The sequence below is a fragment of the Pseudophryne corroboree genome, chromosome 2 (assembly GCF_028390025.1).
Source record: "Pseudophryne corroboree isolate aPseCor3 chromosome 2, aPseCor3.hap2, whole genome shotgun sequence".
NCBI classification, from domain to species: domain Eukaryota; kingdom Metazoa; phylum Chordata; class Amphibia; order Anura; family Myobatrachidae; genus Pseudophryne; species Pseudophryne corroboree.
In genome coordinates, this window is record NC_086445.1 from 944,863,808 (window position 1) to 944,880,762 (window position 16,955).

The 16,955-nt window shown below is 45.8% G+C and overlaps 1 protein-coding gene and 1 long non-coding RNA gene across 2 annotated transcripts in view; one reads left to right on the forward strand and one right to left on the reverse strand.

The window, feature by feature from the left end:
- The window catches only part of LOC135026570 (uncharacterized protein C3orf38 homolog), a 104,882-nt gene that overhangs the window by 19,873 nt on the left and 68,054 nt on the right, over positions 1-16,955 (reverse strand). Inside the window, exon 3 of the mRNA XM_063953635.1 lies at positions 3,398-3,541. Coding sequence (XP_063809705.1) covers positions 3,398-3,541 — 144 coding nt within the window. The remainder of the gene's footprint in view (positions 1-3,397; positions 3,542-16,955) is intronic.
- Positions 8,134-16,955, forward strand: part of LOC135050121 (uncharacterized) — a 38,677-nt gene continuing 29,855 nt past the window's right edge. Inside the window, exon 1 of the long non-coding RNA XR_010241543.1 lies at positions 8,134-8,315. This is a non-coding gene — a long non-coding RNA (uncharacterized LOC135050121). The remainder of the gene's footprint in view (positions 8,316-16,955) is intronic.

Below are 16,955 nucleotides of genomic sequence, written 5' to 3' on the forward strand. Positions count from 1 at the left end.
TATTAGTTTTCCTAATACTATAATAGTTCATAACCAAGGAATTGATGCATCCAAAAAAGCATTAATTAACTCATCCGTGAGCAAGGGTTTTCATGAAATTTTAATTGAAAGTACAAGTTTTATCCGTTTTAATAATTATTATTTGTTTTTTAGGGCAGAATATTTTATTCTAAAGAGGGGTACCACCATGAGCACTAGGTTCACTTCATGTGATACAAATATTTTTATGGGTTTATAGGAAACAAAAAGCATATGGTCCCATAATCCTTTTTGGGGCAAACCTAGTGTCCTGGCAGAGGTACATAGATGACACTTTATTTATTTGGAAAGGTGATATGAGTGGTTTGGAACAGATTTGCACCCTTATAAATCAGAATGATAAAAATCTCATTTTAAACATTTTATATAACCCAGCAGAGTGTAAACTGTCTTGATTTAAGCATTTACATTGAAGACGGTCAGATTAAGATGAAAAATTATATTAAACCACCTGACTCGATGATCTATATCAATAGGGACAGTTGCCATCATAGTAATTAGCTAGATTCTGTACCTATGGGTCAATTTAAATTATTGAGGAAAAATTGCACAGATAAGGATGTTTTCTTATCTCAGGCAAATGAGATGAAAGGTTGTTTTAATTAAAACATGTCGAAATGATGAACAGGAAATTTGAAAGTTTTATTACAAATTACACCTCTCAACATCAGCAAGTTAAAAATATACTTGAAACACTGGAATCTACTAAAAAAAAGATCCAGTGATAGGGGGAGATCTTCCAGATAATCCAACTTCTACTTTCCGCAGAACCCCAAATTTAAAATCTAAATTAGTGAAGAGCCTGTGTCCCACAAACCCAAAAGAGGCTGTGGTCTTATCAGAAGGCTTTTTTTTCTTTGTTGTTCTTGTGTGGGTTGTAAAATTATTCCCAATACATCTGGTATTAAAAAAAACAGAGGTCATTATCAATGATCAAACAAGTGTAAAGATTTTATTACTTGCAATTCATCTAATGTCATCTATGGTATAGAATGTTCATGTAATACATTTGATATTGACTGAACCAGTAGACCCCTTAAAGTGAGAATTGGGGAACACTACGTAACATCTGCAAAGGTCTCAAGTCCCATGCACTATCTATGCATTTTAAAGAAACTCATATGTGTAATGTAAAACACGTAAAAAAATGTTTTGGTCTCAAGAAAGTCATTAAGGATGTGAGTGGATATGATATCTCAAAGAAATTGGCTAAGTGTGAGAAGAGCATGATATATAATTTTAAAACACTCACACCCTCTGGACTAAATAAAGATTTTGAACTCAAGTGGTTCATGTGAGCAATTTATAGGATTTTTATTCTGGGTGTGTTATTTTATTGTTTTTAAAATGTAATGTTTTATGAAACCCGGTATATGGACTTGTAATGATCTCTATCCCAACTCATTTTATGTATTTATTTATCTCTCATTTTGAGCTTCAAGAAAATGACCGTTCCTCATTTTGAACATTGAGATCATATCCAAAATGGTGGCCATGATACTGAAGGACTTCCTGTGGAGTACAATAAAAGCTATCATGCCCGCCTTTGTTTTTATAGGAACTGCCAACCTGGAAGCGCATCACCGGAAATGACCCAACAGTGGAACGCACGTGGCATGCAGATTACAGTCTGTGACTTCCGGTTCAGCCACAAAGCGCAAGAATTGGTTTTTCCTAGTGATTGGTATATTTAAAACATTTGTGGGTATACCCTGAACAATACAAATGGATCAAAAGGACTCAACTCTGGCTAAAGACCTTATGGGATACTTTAGAAGTTAGGAACTCCATGTCTGGAAATAAGTTTTAATATGATGTAATTAATTGTGCATGTTTGGGGGTAGAAATACCTGTCCTGTGACATATCCTCCATATGCCTTGAGGAAGATACCAGAAGGGTATTGAAACACATTGGAAAGGAGGATACGGTCTTTGGGGAACGATTGAACTGGACCTGGCTGGCAGATGTGTGTTTTCCAGGGAATCCTGGTGGTCACTTTATTCCTGCCTGATTTGTCTACCTTTGTTTGCAGATCTATTCGAATGGTGAGAGTCCAATCTGACCCTTATTTGTAATAAGCTTTTATTAGTTTTTTTATGTCAATTAATACTGTATTACACTATTGGGAGTCTCTTTTCCATCCATCTATATGCATTTGGGGAGTCTGAAGAACACAGATGTCAGAGGTGGAAGGAGAGAGGATTGAGACCAGTACCAAATGAGGCAAAGCCCTCTCCTTTACATGTGATTCTGTCTACTTAATTTGGTAGACCATTGTTTCTGGTACAAGTGCTCCCAATATTACACATAGTCTTGATTTAAATCTGGGCATAACTGTATTACACTATTATATGCGTTACATTTTTCTGGGTACATGCTAGTGGATTGATACTGTTTGAAGAAGATAAAGGACCACAGAGAAATTGCATCCACTGAGGATTGGTTTTCGTATTATTTCTCCAAGTGCCTGTGGACCCGTTGGTAACTTTATTATTTTGACTTGAGGTGCAGGATAGGGAAGAGAAGGGGTCGAACTAATATAGACCCAGTACAGTATGGAAATGTGTGCATAATTGCAGAAAGACACAGATGTTCAGAGAGATGCATGTGCACATGTCAAAACCATATGATTTGCCAGTGAGAGCTGCAAATTTTTGCTGATAATGAAAATGGTCATCAGAACTACCTAACTGCTTCTAATTGGAATTTTCTTTTCAATAGGTGATCTGTTCATAGGGGGTCATTCCAAGTTGTTCGCTCGCAAGCCGTTTTTAGCAGCTTTGCACACGCTAAGCCTACGCCTACTGGGAGTGAATCTTAGCATAGTAAAATTGCGAACGAAAGATTCGCAATATTGCGAAAAGACATCTCTGTGCAGTTTCTGAGTAGCTCCAGACTTACTCGGCATCTGCGATCAGTTCAGTGCTTGTCGTTCCTGGTTTGACGTCACAAACACACCCAGCGTTCGCCCAGACACTCCTCCGTTTCTCCAGCCACTCCCGCGTTTTTCCCAGAAACGGTAGCGTTTTTTACCACACGCCCATAAAACGGCCTGTTTCCGCCCAGAAACACCCACTTCCTGTCAATCACATTACGATCGCCTGAACGAAGAAAAAGCCGTGAGTAAAATTCCTAACTTCATAGCAAATTTACTTGGCGCAGTCGCAGTGCGAACATTGCGCATGCGCACTAAGCGGAAAATCGCCGCGATGCGATGAAATTTACCGAGCGAACAACTCGGAATGACCCCCATTGTTATTACATATATTTTGCTTTTTGTGCTTGCTTTAGCACATTTGTATTTTCCGTACATGAGATTGAAAGTTATTCCTGCTATATTAGAGAAAATACTTTTACCTTAGAAGTAGAAGATGGTTTAGGTATCTGTCCTGACGGGTTTTCTTTTTTTCTGGCTCCATGTGTAGAGCTTTCATCACCTGAAATCCCTCTAGGAGGACAAACAGTGCTCTGTAAGGATGGAACTGTATAGCTGGCATGATGCTGTTGAGGAGACAAACAAATATACAGAGGGTTATGAAACAGGTTCTGATTTCACAGGCGCATCAGGATCTTAGCAAAATTGCTACTTAATTTAAAGCTGCCTCTCTCTGTGGGCCAGCACCCATGAAACTCTGCTAGCATCGGGCATATTTTTTGCCAAAAATGCATCTAGGATGCACCAGCAGACTGTTCTGATTAATGATTTGTGACACTTGTATATCTGTGTGCGACTGAGTCTCTGAATCTGCATATGAAGTGCTATGATGTAGCAGCCGCAGCTTTTTTCCAATACAAGTTCACAAAATATACAATGTTGCATATCAAATTAATCAGCACAGCCTCCTTGTGCATCAATGTTGCCACTAAGACACATTTACTGCAAAAAAAAAAAAAGATGCCGAATGTTAGCAGAGTTGCACATGACCTGTTGGCTTGCTCTGCATGGGGCATTGAGATTTAGTGGTGTTTTGCGAATGCAAATTTAAGTAAAAAGTCACTATGCTACTGCTCTGAGCGTGGCTCACTTGTGCGGGGTGACATACTGAGGCTGTGGGGTAGACTAAAGCTTCTAAAATGAAAAGTGGAGGTGTTTCCCATAGCAACCACTGAGATTGTAGCTATAAGTTCTCTATTGTATTCAAGAAAATTATAGAAAATGATTTGTTTCTATGAGCAACACCACCGCTAGTCTGTTTTAGAAGCGGAAGGAGGGGGAAGTGTCCCAAAAATACCATTCATGCCAGCATTGCACCAATAAATTGTGGGTAAGACTAGGTAATATTCCATAGTAAAGATCAAGTGGTATTTTCAGATACTTTCATAATAGAAGTGTCCACAGGTAAATATTCAAGATTTAATTACCATTTAGCGTGGAATATGATAACTCCTTTTTCAATATCATACTGAGCTGTCCGTCAGTCAAAATAAAGTACATTAAGCAGCTCCAGCTTCAATAATTCAATTGAAGGTGGATTCTTAGAAATCCATCTAAGCAGAATAAGCTTCCTGGCCAAGGTGACCAACACCGCCAAGAAATGCAGAACACTTTTAGGAAGAGTCACAAGGGCCAAAATTGTCAATTCTGCCAATAAAAATGGTTCCCAAAAAATAGGTAAATGATGGCCCATGAGTTGTTGTATAAAGTTATGAACTTTATATCAAAATCTTTTGACCTTGACACAGTGCCAAATATTATGTATAAAATTTGCTGATGACAATAAGTATTTCAGACAGGCCGCAAACTCACTCCGGACCATTTGACTCCTCTGGGCCTGTAGAATATAAGCCCTGTTAAGGAATTTAATATGACGTTCCTATAATTGGGCCGAACCCGCCCCTTTCAAAACATGTGGAGTTGTTATCAAATTTGAGCGGTGAACGTAAAATTTGGAAAGTCCTGTTCCCAAGAGGCCCAAACTTTTGTCCATGCATCTACTGGGGCAATGGGTAACAAATCTGTGTATAAATAACATAGTTTATATTTGCAATTGGAAAATAGTTAAGTGTGAGGGGGTAGAAGTATCCAGTAAAGAATCAGATAATCCAGAGGTCACTTTGCTATTAATATAATGACAGACTTGCCAATATAAGAAGAATTGAGAATTCGGAACTATATAAATGTCCTTCAATTGCTGAGAGGAGCATAATTGTCCCCCAGGTGACGTTTCATATAGCAGCTATCTCACTCTGTTTCCAGGTGTTATAGTGGGAAATTGTTAGTGAGGAGGTAAAGTCTGGGTTTCCCCATAAAGGTAAAAATTTAGTAATGAGGGGGTTAGAACCCAAACGTTTGTGCATGACAGACCAAGCCCTGTGGGTGCCCTTAAAAAAAAGGGTAACAGGTAAATGTAACAAAGCAGTAGGCAAATAGAAAAAAAAAAAATATTTCATCTAAGGTAAGATTAATAAAATAAGATCATAAATTTAATCTCCATTTGCATTTGTGTCTGTGATAACATTCACAGGAAAGATGCATCAAACCTTCTAAACAGGATAAGTGGAGAAGTTGCCCATAGCAACCAATTTTAAGGAGCATTGGACAGCCCAGGGTAGGTATTATGGTCAGCCCATTGCCTTGATGGACTGGAACCTGCAGTGTCACAATCTTAATGCCAGCCGAGGAGTAGAAGCGGAGCTCATATGCAGAGGTGTATCTAGGGGTCCGAGCGCCCCTGGCAAAGTAAGGGACTGGCGCCCCCCCATATTTGTAATGGCGAAGGCTGAAAAAAGCGCGTGGCCACTCAATAGTACCCCAAATTCAAATTACACCACACAGTAGTGCTCCTTACTCACATTACACTGCATTACATTCATCTAAGTGTGAAGAAATGATGTATTTTGGAAGGTGAATAGTCAGAAGGTATCTACAGCCATTATAGCGGTTTGTGGCACACACATAGTCACTGCAGGGGCTATGTAGCCTCCAGTTACGGAATGAGCAAGAAGTCGGTAATGAATGGGTTGATAATCCTAGAACTTGGTATTATTAAAAGCAACAGGTAAAGAGCAACAACTCGCAGCCATAATGTCAACTGATTAGGACAGGAGCTGAGCAGCTGATATACCCAGGGCTGGCACGAGCAAAAAAACTTTGGTAAGTGAATATATATTTTGGCGCCCCTTAGTGAAATATATTAGGGCATGGCTTCATATGGAAGGGGTGTGACCACAGAATAGTATCGTACCAATGAACACGGAGGGAGGCGGCAACAGTGGGCAGTGAGACGGGACGTTTATAGTTTACTTTTTATGGCACTGGGCAGCAGGCAACCCCCTCCGCTCAGCCAACAGCTGCCTAATCACCAGCAGCAGGCACATGGCACAGAAAGTACACAGCAGGCACTCACCTCAGACTGGGAGCAGAAGCACAGTGCCCAGCAGAGCTCCTATGTTCTTTCCGGCCATGTGACCCTCCTCCCTAGCTCCGTCCACTCCGACTCTCTCTGTCATAGGTACATACTTGTGGGCAAGGTTATAGATGTGTGCGGTCATCCGTGCATTACAGTGCTGACTGCGGTGCTTATTGCGAACATGGATGTTAGGCAGGGACTCTTCTAGCCAGTAGGTCACCGATCCTCCCGGACTCTGCCTGCAGGGGTATCCTGCCGTCTCTCCCTACAGAACCCGCCCAGCACCGACTCACTCTCTTCCCTGCGTCTGCACTCATTCTCCCTCTGCACCTACACTCTCTCCCCAGCACCTGCACCCACACCATGCACCTGCACTCTCTCCCTTGCATCTACACTCTCTCACTGCACCTACAGTATATCTCTTACGCCTGCACTCTCACCCTACGCCTACACTCCATCCCTTGTGCCTGCACCTACATTCGCTCCCCAACAACTACATTCTCTCCCCTGTGCCTTCACTCCCTCCCCTGTGCCTGTACCTACACTCCCCTGTGCCTACAGTTCCTCCCCTATGCCTGCACTCTCTCCCCTATGCTTGCACTCTCTACCCTTCACCTTATCAGACCTGGTGCTCTTTGCAGCCGCATACTCTGCCTAATGAACCGGCATTTGATACTGTATTGCACTCTGAAAGCAGGGACATAGTAAAGGTGGGTACACACTGGCTGATATATCGGGCATTCTATTGTATGGCCGATATATCGCGGGTCTGTCGGCCAATGTGTACGGCCTATAAGTCTGTGAACTCCGTCGTTCACAGACATATTGCGTCGGCCATGCAGCACAGCCTACGGCCAATATATCTGCTGATATATTGGCGCATCGCTGTGTACGATGCTGCAGTGGCCAGCGGTGATTGACAGCTGAACTGGGTGGGAGTGTGTACACGCCCGCCCAGTTCATGACGTCAGTCCCCGGCGGATCGGGTAGTGTGTATGCACAGCACACTGCCCGATCCGTCCATAGATATATCTGCCGATCAATTGATCTGCAGATATATCTATCACTGTGTACCCATCTTAAGACATGGCTTATAAAGAATAAGAATATATGATTACTTAGAAGCAGGTAATACAGAAAGGGACTTGCCTGGGCTGTGCAATGGTCAGTGTATAGTACACTGTGTAAACCAGGTGTCTCAGGCTTGGAACTCCCACTCCACCCATCATTATCCCCCCTCCTCAATTCCCTCCAACCCTCACTTGCATTTACTATCACCAGCAACATCCTGTCCTGACAGAGCACACCGCACCAGCCACCCGTGACCAGATCATGCCTCCGGCCAGAACAATAACAGTTTTTCTGTAACCCCTTCCCTACCAGGCAGCACAGACTGTGTGCTCGCCTCCTGACAAGTAATAAAGCAGCACAGACTTCACTGCACACTCGCTGCTGCTCCCTCTCACCATCTATCACTCGTTCCTGTGCTGACATGCAGGCTGTGAGAGGAGGGACGGAGGGGTAACAGCTGCCAGACGATTAACACTGCCACTGCCACATTATGTTTTTACCACCACCGCTGTACTCACAAGTCTCAGCGGGTCACTCACTCACTGTGTCCACAGCTTACTTCCTTGAACATCCCGCGGCTGCTGACAAGTACAGTACACGCCTACTCTGGGCATACAGCCAATAGGCATGCAGCTGTACCAGGCTAGGTGGCTTCTGGGAGTTTTAGTTTGTTTCGTTTTTTCGCTTTGTGCGGCCGCGGGTGGCACCGCTGGGTGGCGCCCCTCCTCTGCTGGCGCCCCTGGCGAGTGCCATCCTGGCCAAAGCATAGATACGCCCCTGCTCATATGCACAGGATTCTCACCCTGGAAATGCTGAACAAATGCCGACCTGAAGAACCACTATTTGCAGACCAGGTCAGTTCCTTTCAACAGATATTGCGGCTGCACCATGCCAAACTGTGTGCTTGTCCCCCAGTCACGCTCTGCCTATGGCTGTCACTCATTGCCTTCTCTGTCCCTTCTCTACCTCCTGCTGTCACCACATGCATCTCCTTGTTACTCTTTGCCTCCCCCTGTCACCCTCTGCCACCTACTGCCCCTCCCTGTCACTCACTGTTTCTCCCATCACCCTCTGCCTCTCCCAGCTCCTGACGAAAGTACAAGTGGAAGTAAAATTGCAGGTGCACACACTAGGCACCTTAGTGCCTATGCACTGCTCATAACAATAATAATAGTAAACTAAGCAATTTAACAGAGCAAAAATGTATAGCAGCAGCCCCACTCGCCGTCTCCCAGTCCATTACATGGCTGGACCTGTTATTAGCATATACTGCAGGCCACACATAGGCACCCGGCTCTACTGAAGGATCCTAACCGTGGGTATTTCTGACCTTGCACAAAGACCCCTGCAGAGTTTAACTTTTTTTAAATCATCCCGCTGCAGCCCCTTCGGGTGACTACTAACTACAAGGCTCCATAATCAGACTCACATCATTCGGAGATACAAAAGGAGAATGTAACAGCGCTGTGGTGCAGTGATATAAATGTATAGTATACAAAAACACAGTGCAGCTTGATAATACAAAAGTAACAGAACATCAATTTATTATTAAAAGAGTATCTATAAAAGCATATGATCTTATAAGCATACTGTATATTCAATAAAAGTCCCAGCCATAGGTAGATAAAATATAAGTAGATGACTACAGTTCAGACAAAGGGTTCCATTTTCCATTTATTAGCTGCAATATACTGGGCTGGATGTACAAAAGGGAAAATGCGGTAAAATCCCTGCTTTTGGGGGTTTTACCGCATTTTCATATGTATTAACCCCCAGCCGCCGCGTTTTCGCCACTGAGGGTATCGCCATCTTTTGATGGCAATACCTACAGAAGCCTATGGGCTTCTTATCACCGGCCGCCAGCATCCCACCGCCTCTGCTGCCCTGCACCGCTGACACCGACCCCCCTGCCCCCGGCATATCTCCGTCCAGGCAGCTCTGGTCCTGGAAGCCAAACTCCTCCTTCCCTAGCAACACAGCTGGAGGTCCTTCCGGCTGCAGGGAGGAGGAGGAGGTGCCTGGGACAGCCTGCTGCCTGCTTCCCTGCCAGGGAGGAGAGGGAGAGCCCAGGGAGATGACGGAGACCCCCCCCCCCCCCCCCCCACACCTTCTCACAAGTATCGCGGGGGGCCTTCGTCACCACATTGAGATGTTAATCGCATATGGTAGTACAAACTGTATGCGATTAGCATCGCTGCGGTAGGCGGCGAGGGGCGGCGATGTATTTTAATACATCCTGCCCAATGTGTCTGCAGTATGTGTAATAGCTCTTGATGTTTAGCACAATGATGGCAGACAGCTGGAGATCGTGACACGGCACCTATTGCCTGAAGCAGCGCACTTCTCAAACAACATCTCGAGGCAGATCCTGGTCTGGCAGTGTGGCCACAATGGAGGACTACCGCCACGTGTGTTAATAACCCGGTCTACAGACCCTTGCATTGTGATACAATCAAGTGTGCCTGTACAGTCCCACAATTACTACCACTGTGTAGAAACACATCATATTGGATACGGGCTCCTGAGCAGTAGCGGATTTCCCACTAGGCACGTGAGGAACGTGCCTAGGGGCGGCACTTGCTTGGGGGAGGCTCACCTGGCTGATAAGGACCAGATGATTCTTTTTTTTTTTTGTCATTACAGCCTTATATATATATATATATATATATGTATATATATGTATATAAATATATAAATTGTGGTCCAGGAGTTGGTAGTAGGGTGAGGTTGGGGCTGCTTTAGTGGTCTCGAGGCATCCGGACTGGCACCCGAAATGAAGGGGGCAATGATGTGATGAAAAGGATGGGGGGGGGGGGTGGCAGCCAATAATGTGCCTAGGGGCAGCCTGACCCCTAAATTCGGCCCTGCTTCTGAGGCAGTAATCTGCTGGATATTACCCTACACATACAGTCCGACAAATCCCTGCAGAGCATTGAATTTTAAAGTACTGTACAGCACTATTACTAAGAGGGCTGTTTGCATTCTCACATAGTGGACAAATTGCCTGGAGAGAACCTTTACAATATACACAGGTCTACAGTATTTTTCTTCTATCACTGCACCTATTTGTGATTTTGACTAACTTTCTTAAGCTAGGTATTTTCAATACGAGAGACTAGAGATATTTCCTCATTACCATTACTGATTCACAGACGTACATATATAGGGTTCTTGAATGTTCAAGGATTTTTATTATCTACTTATTTTGTTATTGAATGTATTTTACTATTGTTTTTGTGTGTAACATATGTTTAACCCCTTCAATGGTGGGTTTTATTAAAAAATACACATGGTGTGTTTTTAAATTTAGGGAGTGCTAATTGCAAAAACCCTTATACAGTGGATTTTTTTTTATACAAAAAAAATACACACCAATGGTGTGTTTTTTGTTGGCAGAGTGTACTGGGCTATCTGGGGCAGTGATGTCAGTCCACACACTTAAAGACTTAAACAGTAATACAGGTTTATTTAGTGTACACAGCTGACTCATATGTAACACTGATAACGGTAATCAGGAGCCCATATATCACACAAGGTAACAGCATTAGGTAGTGGTACTTATCAGGAGATGTCTGTGGTGGTGAAGCATGGAGGACTGCACAACCGTGCACTCTGACTCCAACTTTAGAGAAGATGATGCATGCACAGGGACATTGTGAGTCTCTGTAGCTGAGATCTGCTCCCAGTCTCAGCTCTGCACACTTGTACACAGGACTCTGTCTCTCAGTCTCTGTCACACTCTTCACCAGGGCCGGCTCTAGGCATGTTCGAATAGAGCGGCCGCGCAGGGTGCCACCCTAAATGGGCGCCGCACGCTGGTGCCGCCATATTCGAACATGGAGCCGGCCCTGAGCACTGCAGCATTGTCCTTGACTTGTGTGCGCTATACGCGCTGAGCGGTGCCGGTGTCTAACGTCAGACGCCGGCGCCGGGCAGCGCGCACAGCGCACTCAAGCGCCTTGGACTTGGAGGCCTCCTGGCCGCCCGCCCGCACCCGGACCTGTACTGCACCCGCCCGCCCGCACCCGGACCTGCACCGCACCCGCCCGCCCGCACCCGGACAGCAGTACTCCTCCCCCTCCAACGCCGCAGGTATGGGGGGGGGATGAATCATTAATCTGGCACTGTGGGGACATTTATCTGGCACTGGGGGCATTTATCTGGCACTGTGGGGGCATTTATCTGGCACTGTGGGGACATTTATCTGGCACTGTGGGGGCATTATTCTGGCACCGTGGGGGCATTTATCTGGCACTGTGGGGGCATTTATCTGGCACTGTGGGGACATTTATCTGGCACTGTGGTCATATCTGGCACTGTGGGGGCATTTCTGTAGCACTGTGGGGTCATATCTGGCACTGTGAAGTCATTTATCTGGCACTGTGGGGTCATTTATCTGGCACTGTGGGGACATTTATCTGGCACTGGGCATTTATCTGGCACTGTGGGGGCATATCTGGCACTGTGGGGACATTTATCTGGCACTGTGGGGACATTTATCTGGCACTGTGGAGGCATATCTGGCACTGTGGGGGCATATCTGGCACTGTGGGGGCATTTATCTGGCACTGTGGGGGCATTTTCTTGCACTGTGGGGACATTTATCTGGCACTGTGGGCATTTATCTGGCACTGGGGGCATTTATCTGGCACTGTGGGGGCATTTATCTGGCACTGGAGGCATTTTTCTGGCACTGTGGGGGCATTTTTCTGGCACTGTGGGGGCATTTATCTGGCACTGTGGGGACATTTATCTGGCACTGGGGGCATATCTGGCACTGTGGGGGCATTTATCTGGCACTGTGGGGGCATTTATCTGGCACTGTGGGGGCATTTATCTGGCACTGTGGGGACATTTATCTGGCACTGTGGTCATATCTGGCACTGTGGGGGCATTAATGTAGCACTGTGGGGTCATATCCGGCACTGTGGGGTCATATCTGGCACTGTGGGGTCATTTATCTGGCACTGTGGGGTCATTTATCTGGCACTGTGGGGTCATTTATCTGGCACTGGACATTTATCTGGCACTGTTGGGGCATATCTGGCACTGTGGGGGCATTTATCTGGCACTGTGGGGACATTTATCTGGCACTGTGGGCATTTATCTGGCACTGTGGGGGCATATGTGGCACTGTGGGGGCATATCTGGCACTGTGGGGGCATTTATCTGGCATTGTGGGGGCATTTATCTGGCACTGTGGGGACATTTATCTGGCACTGGGGGCATTTATCTGGCACTGTGGGGGCATTTATCTGGCACTGTGGGGGCATTTATCTGGCACTGGGGGCATATCTGGCACTGTGGGGTCATATCTGGCACTGTGGGGTCATTTATCTGGCACTGTGGGGGCATTTATCTGGCACTGTGGGGGCATTTATCTAGCACTGTGGGGGCATTTATCTAGCACTGTGGGGGCTTTTCTGTATCTGGCACTGTGGGGGCATTTCTGTATCTGGCACTGTAGGGGCATTTATGTAGGGACATATCTGGCACTGTGTGGCCATTTATGTATCTGGCATTGCTGGGGGGCATGTCATGTGTTGCTGGCACTGCTGGGGGGCATGTCATGTGTAGCTGGCACGGCTGGGGAGCATATCATGTAGTGTTCCCGCTAGGCGTCTGTGGCTAGGCAATGTGTCTAACGTGCTCTGCCTGGCGCAAAGTGTCTAACGTGCTCTGCCTGGCGCAAAGTGTCTAACGTGCTCTGACTGGCGCAAAGTGTCTAACGTGCTCTGCCTGGCGCAAAGTGTCTAACGTGCTCTGCCTGGCGCAAAGTGTCTAACGTGCTCTGCCTGGCGCAAAGTGTCTAACGTGCTCTGCTTGGCGCAAAGTGTCTAACGTGCTCTGCCTGGCGCAAATTGTCTAACGTGCTCTGCCTGGCGCAAAGTGTCTAACGTGCTCTGCCTGGCGCAAAGTGTCTAACGTGCTCTGCCTGGCGCAAAGTGTCTAACGTGCTCTGCCTGGCGCAAAGTGTCTAACGTGCTCTGCCTGGCGCAAAGTGTCTAACGTGCTCTGCCTGGCGCAAAGTGTCTAGGAGGTTCTACCTGGTGCAGTGTGTATTAACTGCACTGCTGTGTGGTGTAATGCGAATTGCCACTATTATGTGGCCACGCACCTTCCCCACGAAGCAACGCCCCTAAATTTTTGCTTCGCGCCTTCGGCGCGCACTGTCCATGCACTATACTGGAGACATTATGTGTATCTGACACTATACTGGAGACATTGTGTGTAAGGAACACTGCTGTGGCTGTTATGTGTAAGGCTGCTAATTGTGTGCGTAGAGGGGGTGTGAAAACATATTTATTTATAGTCTAATAATATGAAGTTATGAGGGCATGCCCACTTTCCCTGGAGCGCGCGCGCCTTTGGCACGCGCATAGGGGGGGGGGGGGGGGGGCACTTTTACATGTTTTCGCTCAGGGTGCTAGTAGGCCTGGAGCCGGCCCTGCTCTTCACACTCTCTGAGATGGAGGAATAGGAACTTACATGATATAACTCCGCCTCTGAGTGACTCCTGGCACTAGAGCTCTAACACTAGGGGATGTTCCCATAGACTGATACACAGAAGGAGACAAGTACAGAGCGCACCATATCCTAACATTTTTCAATACAGGGATGCAGGGGGTTAGAGTGCCAGTGGGAAGGTGAAGAGGGGCGATTGCCTGCAGAGGAACACCCACAGGCATCGCCAGCATTATTGCTAATTACTGGCTGATTCTCCGGAGACAGCCATGTACCGTGCACGGCACCTGGGAATCAGCATAAGCTGTTATACAGTTAAGCCCTTCCCCCCCCTACCCCCGGCCAATAGGAGTCCAGGGGTGGGCTTAACTCCATAATAACTTATGCTGATTCACGGGCTCCGTACACTCTGCACGGCTGTTCCTGGGGAATCAGCTAGTACTAGTAGTATGCACGGAAATCGTCCGGGGGGCCAGCTCTGATTACCCCGGAAGATTTCTGTGCATACCACCGAAGGGGTTAATGCATGAACATTTGAGACTTAATAGACCATATTGAACTATACAAATGGACACATGCACACCCTTTTTTTTCATCATCGATTTCTTGGGATCTTTGCACATTTTCCCTTTATAAGCAGCTGCAACGTCCTACCCCACAGAACCTGTGTTTAACCACCACTTCTGGCAAGTTATTTTCTATACACTCTCCCTACCACCACCTGCCACCCACTGCCTCCCCCAGCCTTTCTCTGGCACCCACTGATTCTTCCTGTCCACCCCTTCATCTCCCTGCCACCCTCTGCCTTTAACTGTTAACCACTGTCTCTTCTTGTCACCCACTGCCCCACCCTGTCACCCTGTCTGTCACTCACAGTTTCTCCCTTTACCCCCACTGCATTTCCCTGTCAGCCTCCCCATATACCCAATGCCTATCTCTGCCACTGCCTGCCTCCCCCACCACCTACTGCCTCCCCAGCCTCTCCCTGCCATCCTGAATCCCGCATCACTCACCGCCTCCCCTATCATGCTCTGCCTCCCCAGTCACCCTCTGCCTCTGCCTGTCACCCTCTACTCTCCCTGCCAAAAGCAGAGTCTAGCTGTCATTTATTCTGTACCCTCAACAAAATGATAGCTATAACATAGTAAATGAGGTTGAAAAAAGACAAGTTGTCCATCGAGTTCAAGCTTTATATATTGACCCTATATTGTTTCCTATATCACCATAGCTTAATCCATAATGACTCAACTGTAGTCCGTTTATCGCCTAGTTGACAACTAGAATGCTTACTTCTCCTAAATAAAAATTTTTCAAGAATACATTATATATATCTATAGGTTAAATCATAATGACTCAATTGAGCCAGGCTTTTTTTGTCTAGTTGACAACAAGATTACATAATTTTCTTAAAAGCACATTTTAGATACACAGGGCCGGTGCAAGGTTTCTCGGCACCCTAGGCAAAATTTCTGCCTACACCCCCCCCCCCCCCCTCCCGGCCCTCCCCTTCCCCTGTTGCTTGGACAGTGGAGTGATCACGTTATCTAGAGGCTGTGTTAACAGTATGTTGATCCTCCTGAAGCAGCCAAATAACAGCAAAAGAAAACCTGACAAATATTATATTAAATACACACAAGTTGAAAAGCATCCAGCCCCACATCCATATATAGTATAATACCACAGTCTGTTGTTTTATACAGTATTATAGATAGGCACCAGGGTTGTAACTAGAACTTTGTGGCAGTGACGTACGGTGAGGTCATTGGCTGGGGAGGCACTGAGATTTTATATATATATATATATATATATATATATCCAACACTTAGCTCCGGCACTCCAGACGTCCCTTCGGACCAACTTGCTGCGGTGCCTTCCTCCGGGGGGTCACCCCAATGTACAATGTAGAATAACGAGGCGGCACTCAAAGACTTGCAAAAAAATCAAACGTGTATTTTGTGCTGTCAACGTTTCGGGGACCACCTCCCCTTCGTCAGGATAACTACAACAGTGCATAAATCAAACTTATATAGCAATGAACTTACCCCCCCTGGATAATTCCCCACGCTCGTTCTCCCCTGGCCACGCCACTCGGGCTTCCGTTCGGCGTCACCGCTCGCATCAGCGGCACCGGAAGTGACGTCGCGGCTCCCTCCTGTGTGGCCATGGAGACGCTGTAAACAAAACAAAAGATGTAGAAACACTCGTGTCTATTTGGAAGACTGCTACATCAAATAAGTTGCAGATAAAAAAGTACATAATCGTGCTACCAGAAACCAACAACATGGTTGTCAATACATAAGAACAACATGTTTTTCTAGAGTTACATTATACAATTATACACAATGCTACCATTAATCATGACAATACGTTATTCAGTGTAGCATATTAAAACAAAATAGGCATAATCTAATGCATATAAAATGTGTGCAAGTACCCTATCAAATGACCAGACAGACTGCACCTCATCACGAACAATCCAGGTGAGATGTCTATGGTCCATATAAACCTGAAAAACATTACACCACCTGGACTGCCTCTGTTTTTATACCCCTTTCGCAGCAACTCTACAACCATATCTGGAAATTGCCACAAGAGTGGTAAAACAGACCCTCTATGACACAAAACATTCTCCCTATTTATAAAAAATTGATAAGGCCTAGGCTATCATTCAGCCCACCCGGTTTAAGAGTATTGAGTCTATGTATCCACATAGACTCAAGTTGAAGGAGTTTTTTGCCTCTATTGCCCCCACGAGGAGACTCAGGGACATGATCTATAATACGGTGTTTAAATGTAGCCATACTGTGCCTATGTTCTACAAAATGTTTAGCTACAGGCTGTTCTCCATTACCAGATGCCAGTGCGTTCCTTATAGCGAGTCGGTGTTGGGCCATCCTCACCTTGAATTGACATTCGGTCTTTCCAATGTAATAGCGTCCGCATGGGCATATGATGGCATACACCACAAATTTAGAAGTGCAGGTGAGGGGCCATCTGATGTTAAATTTTTTCCCAGAAAATGGGTGCGA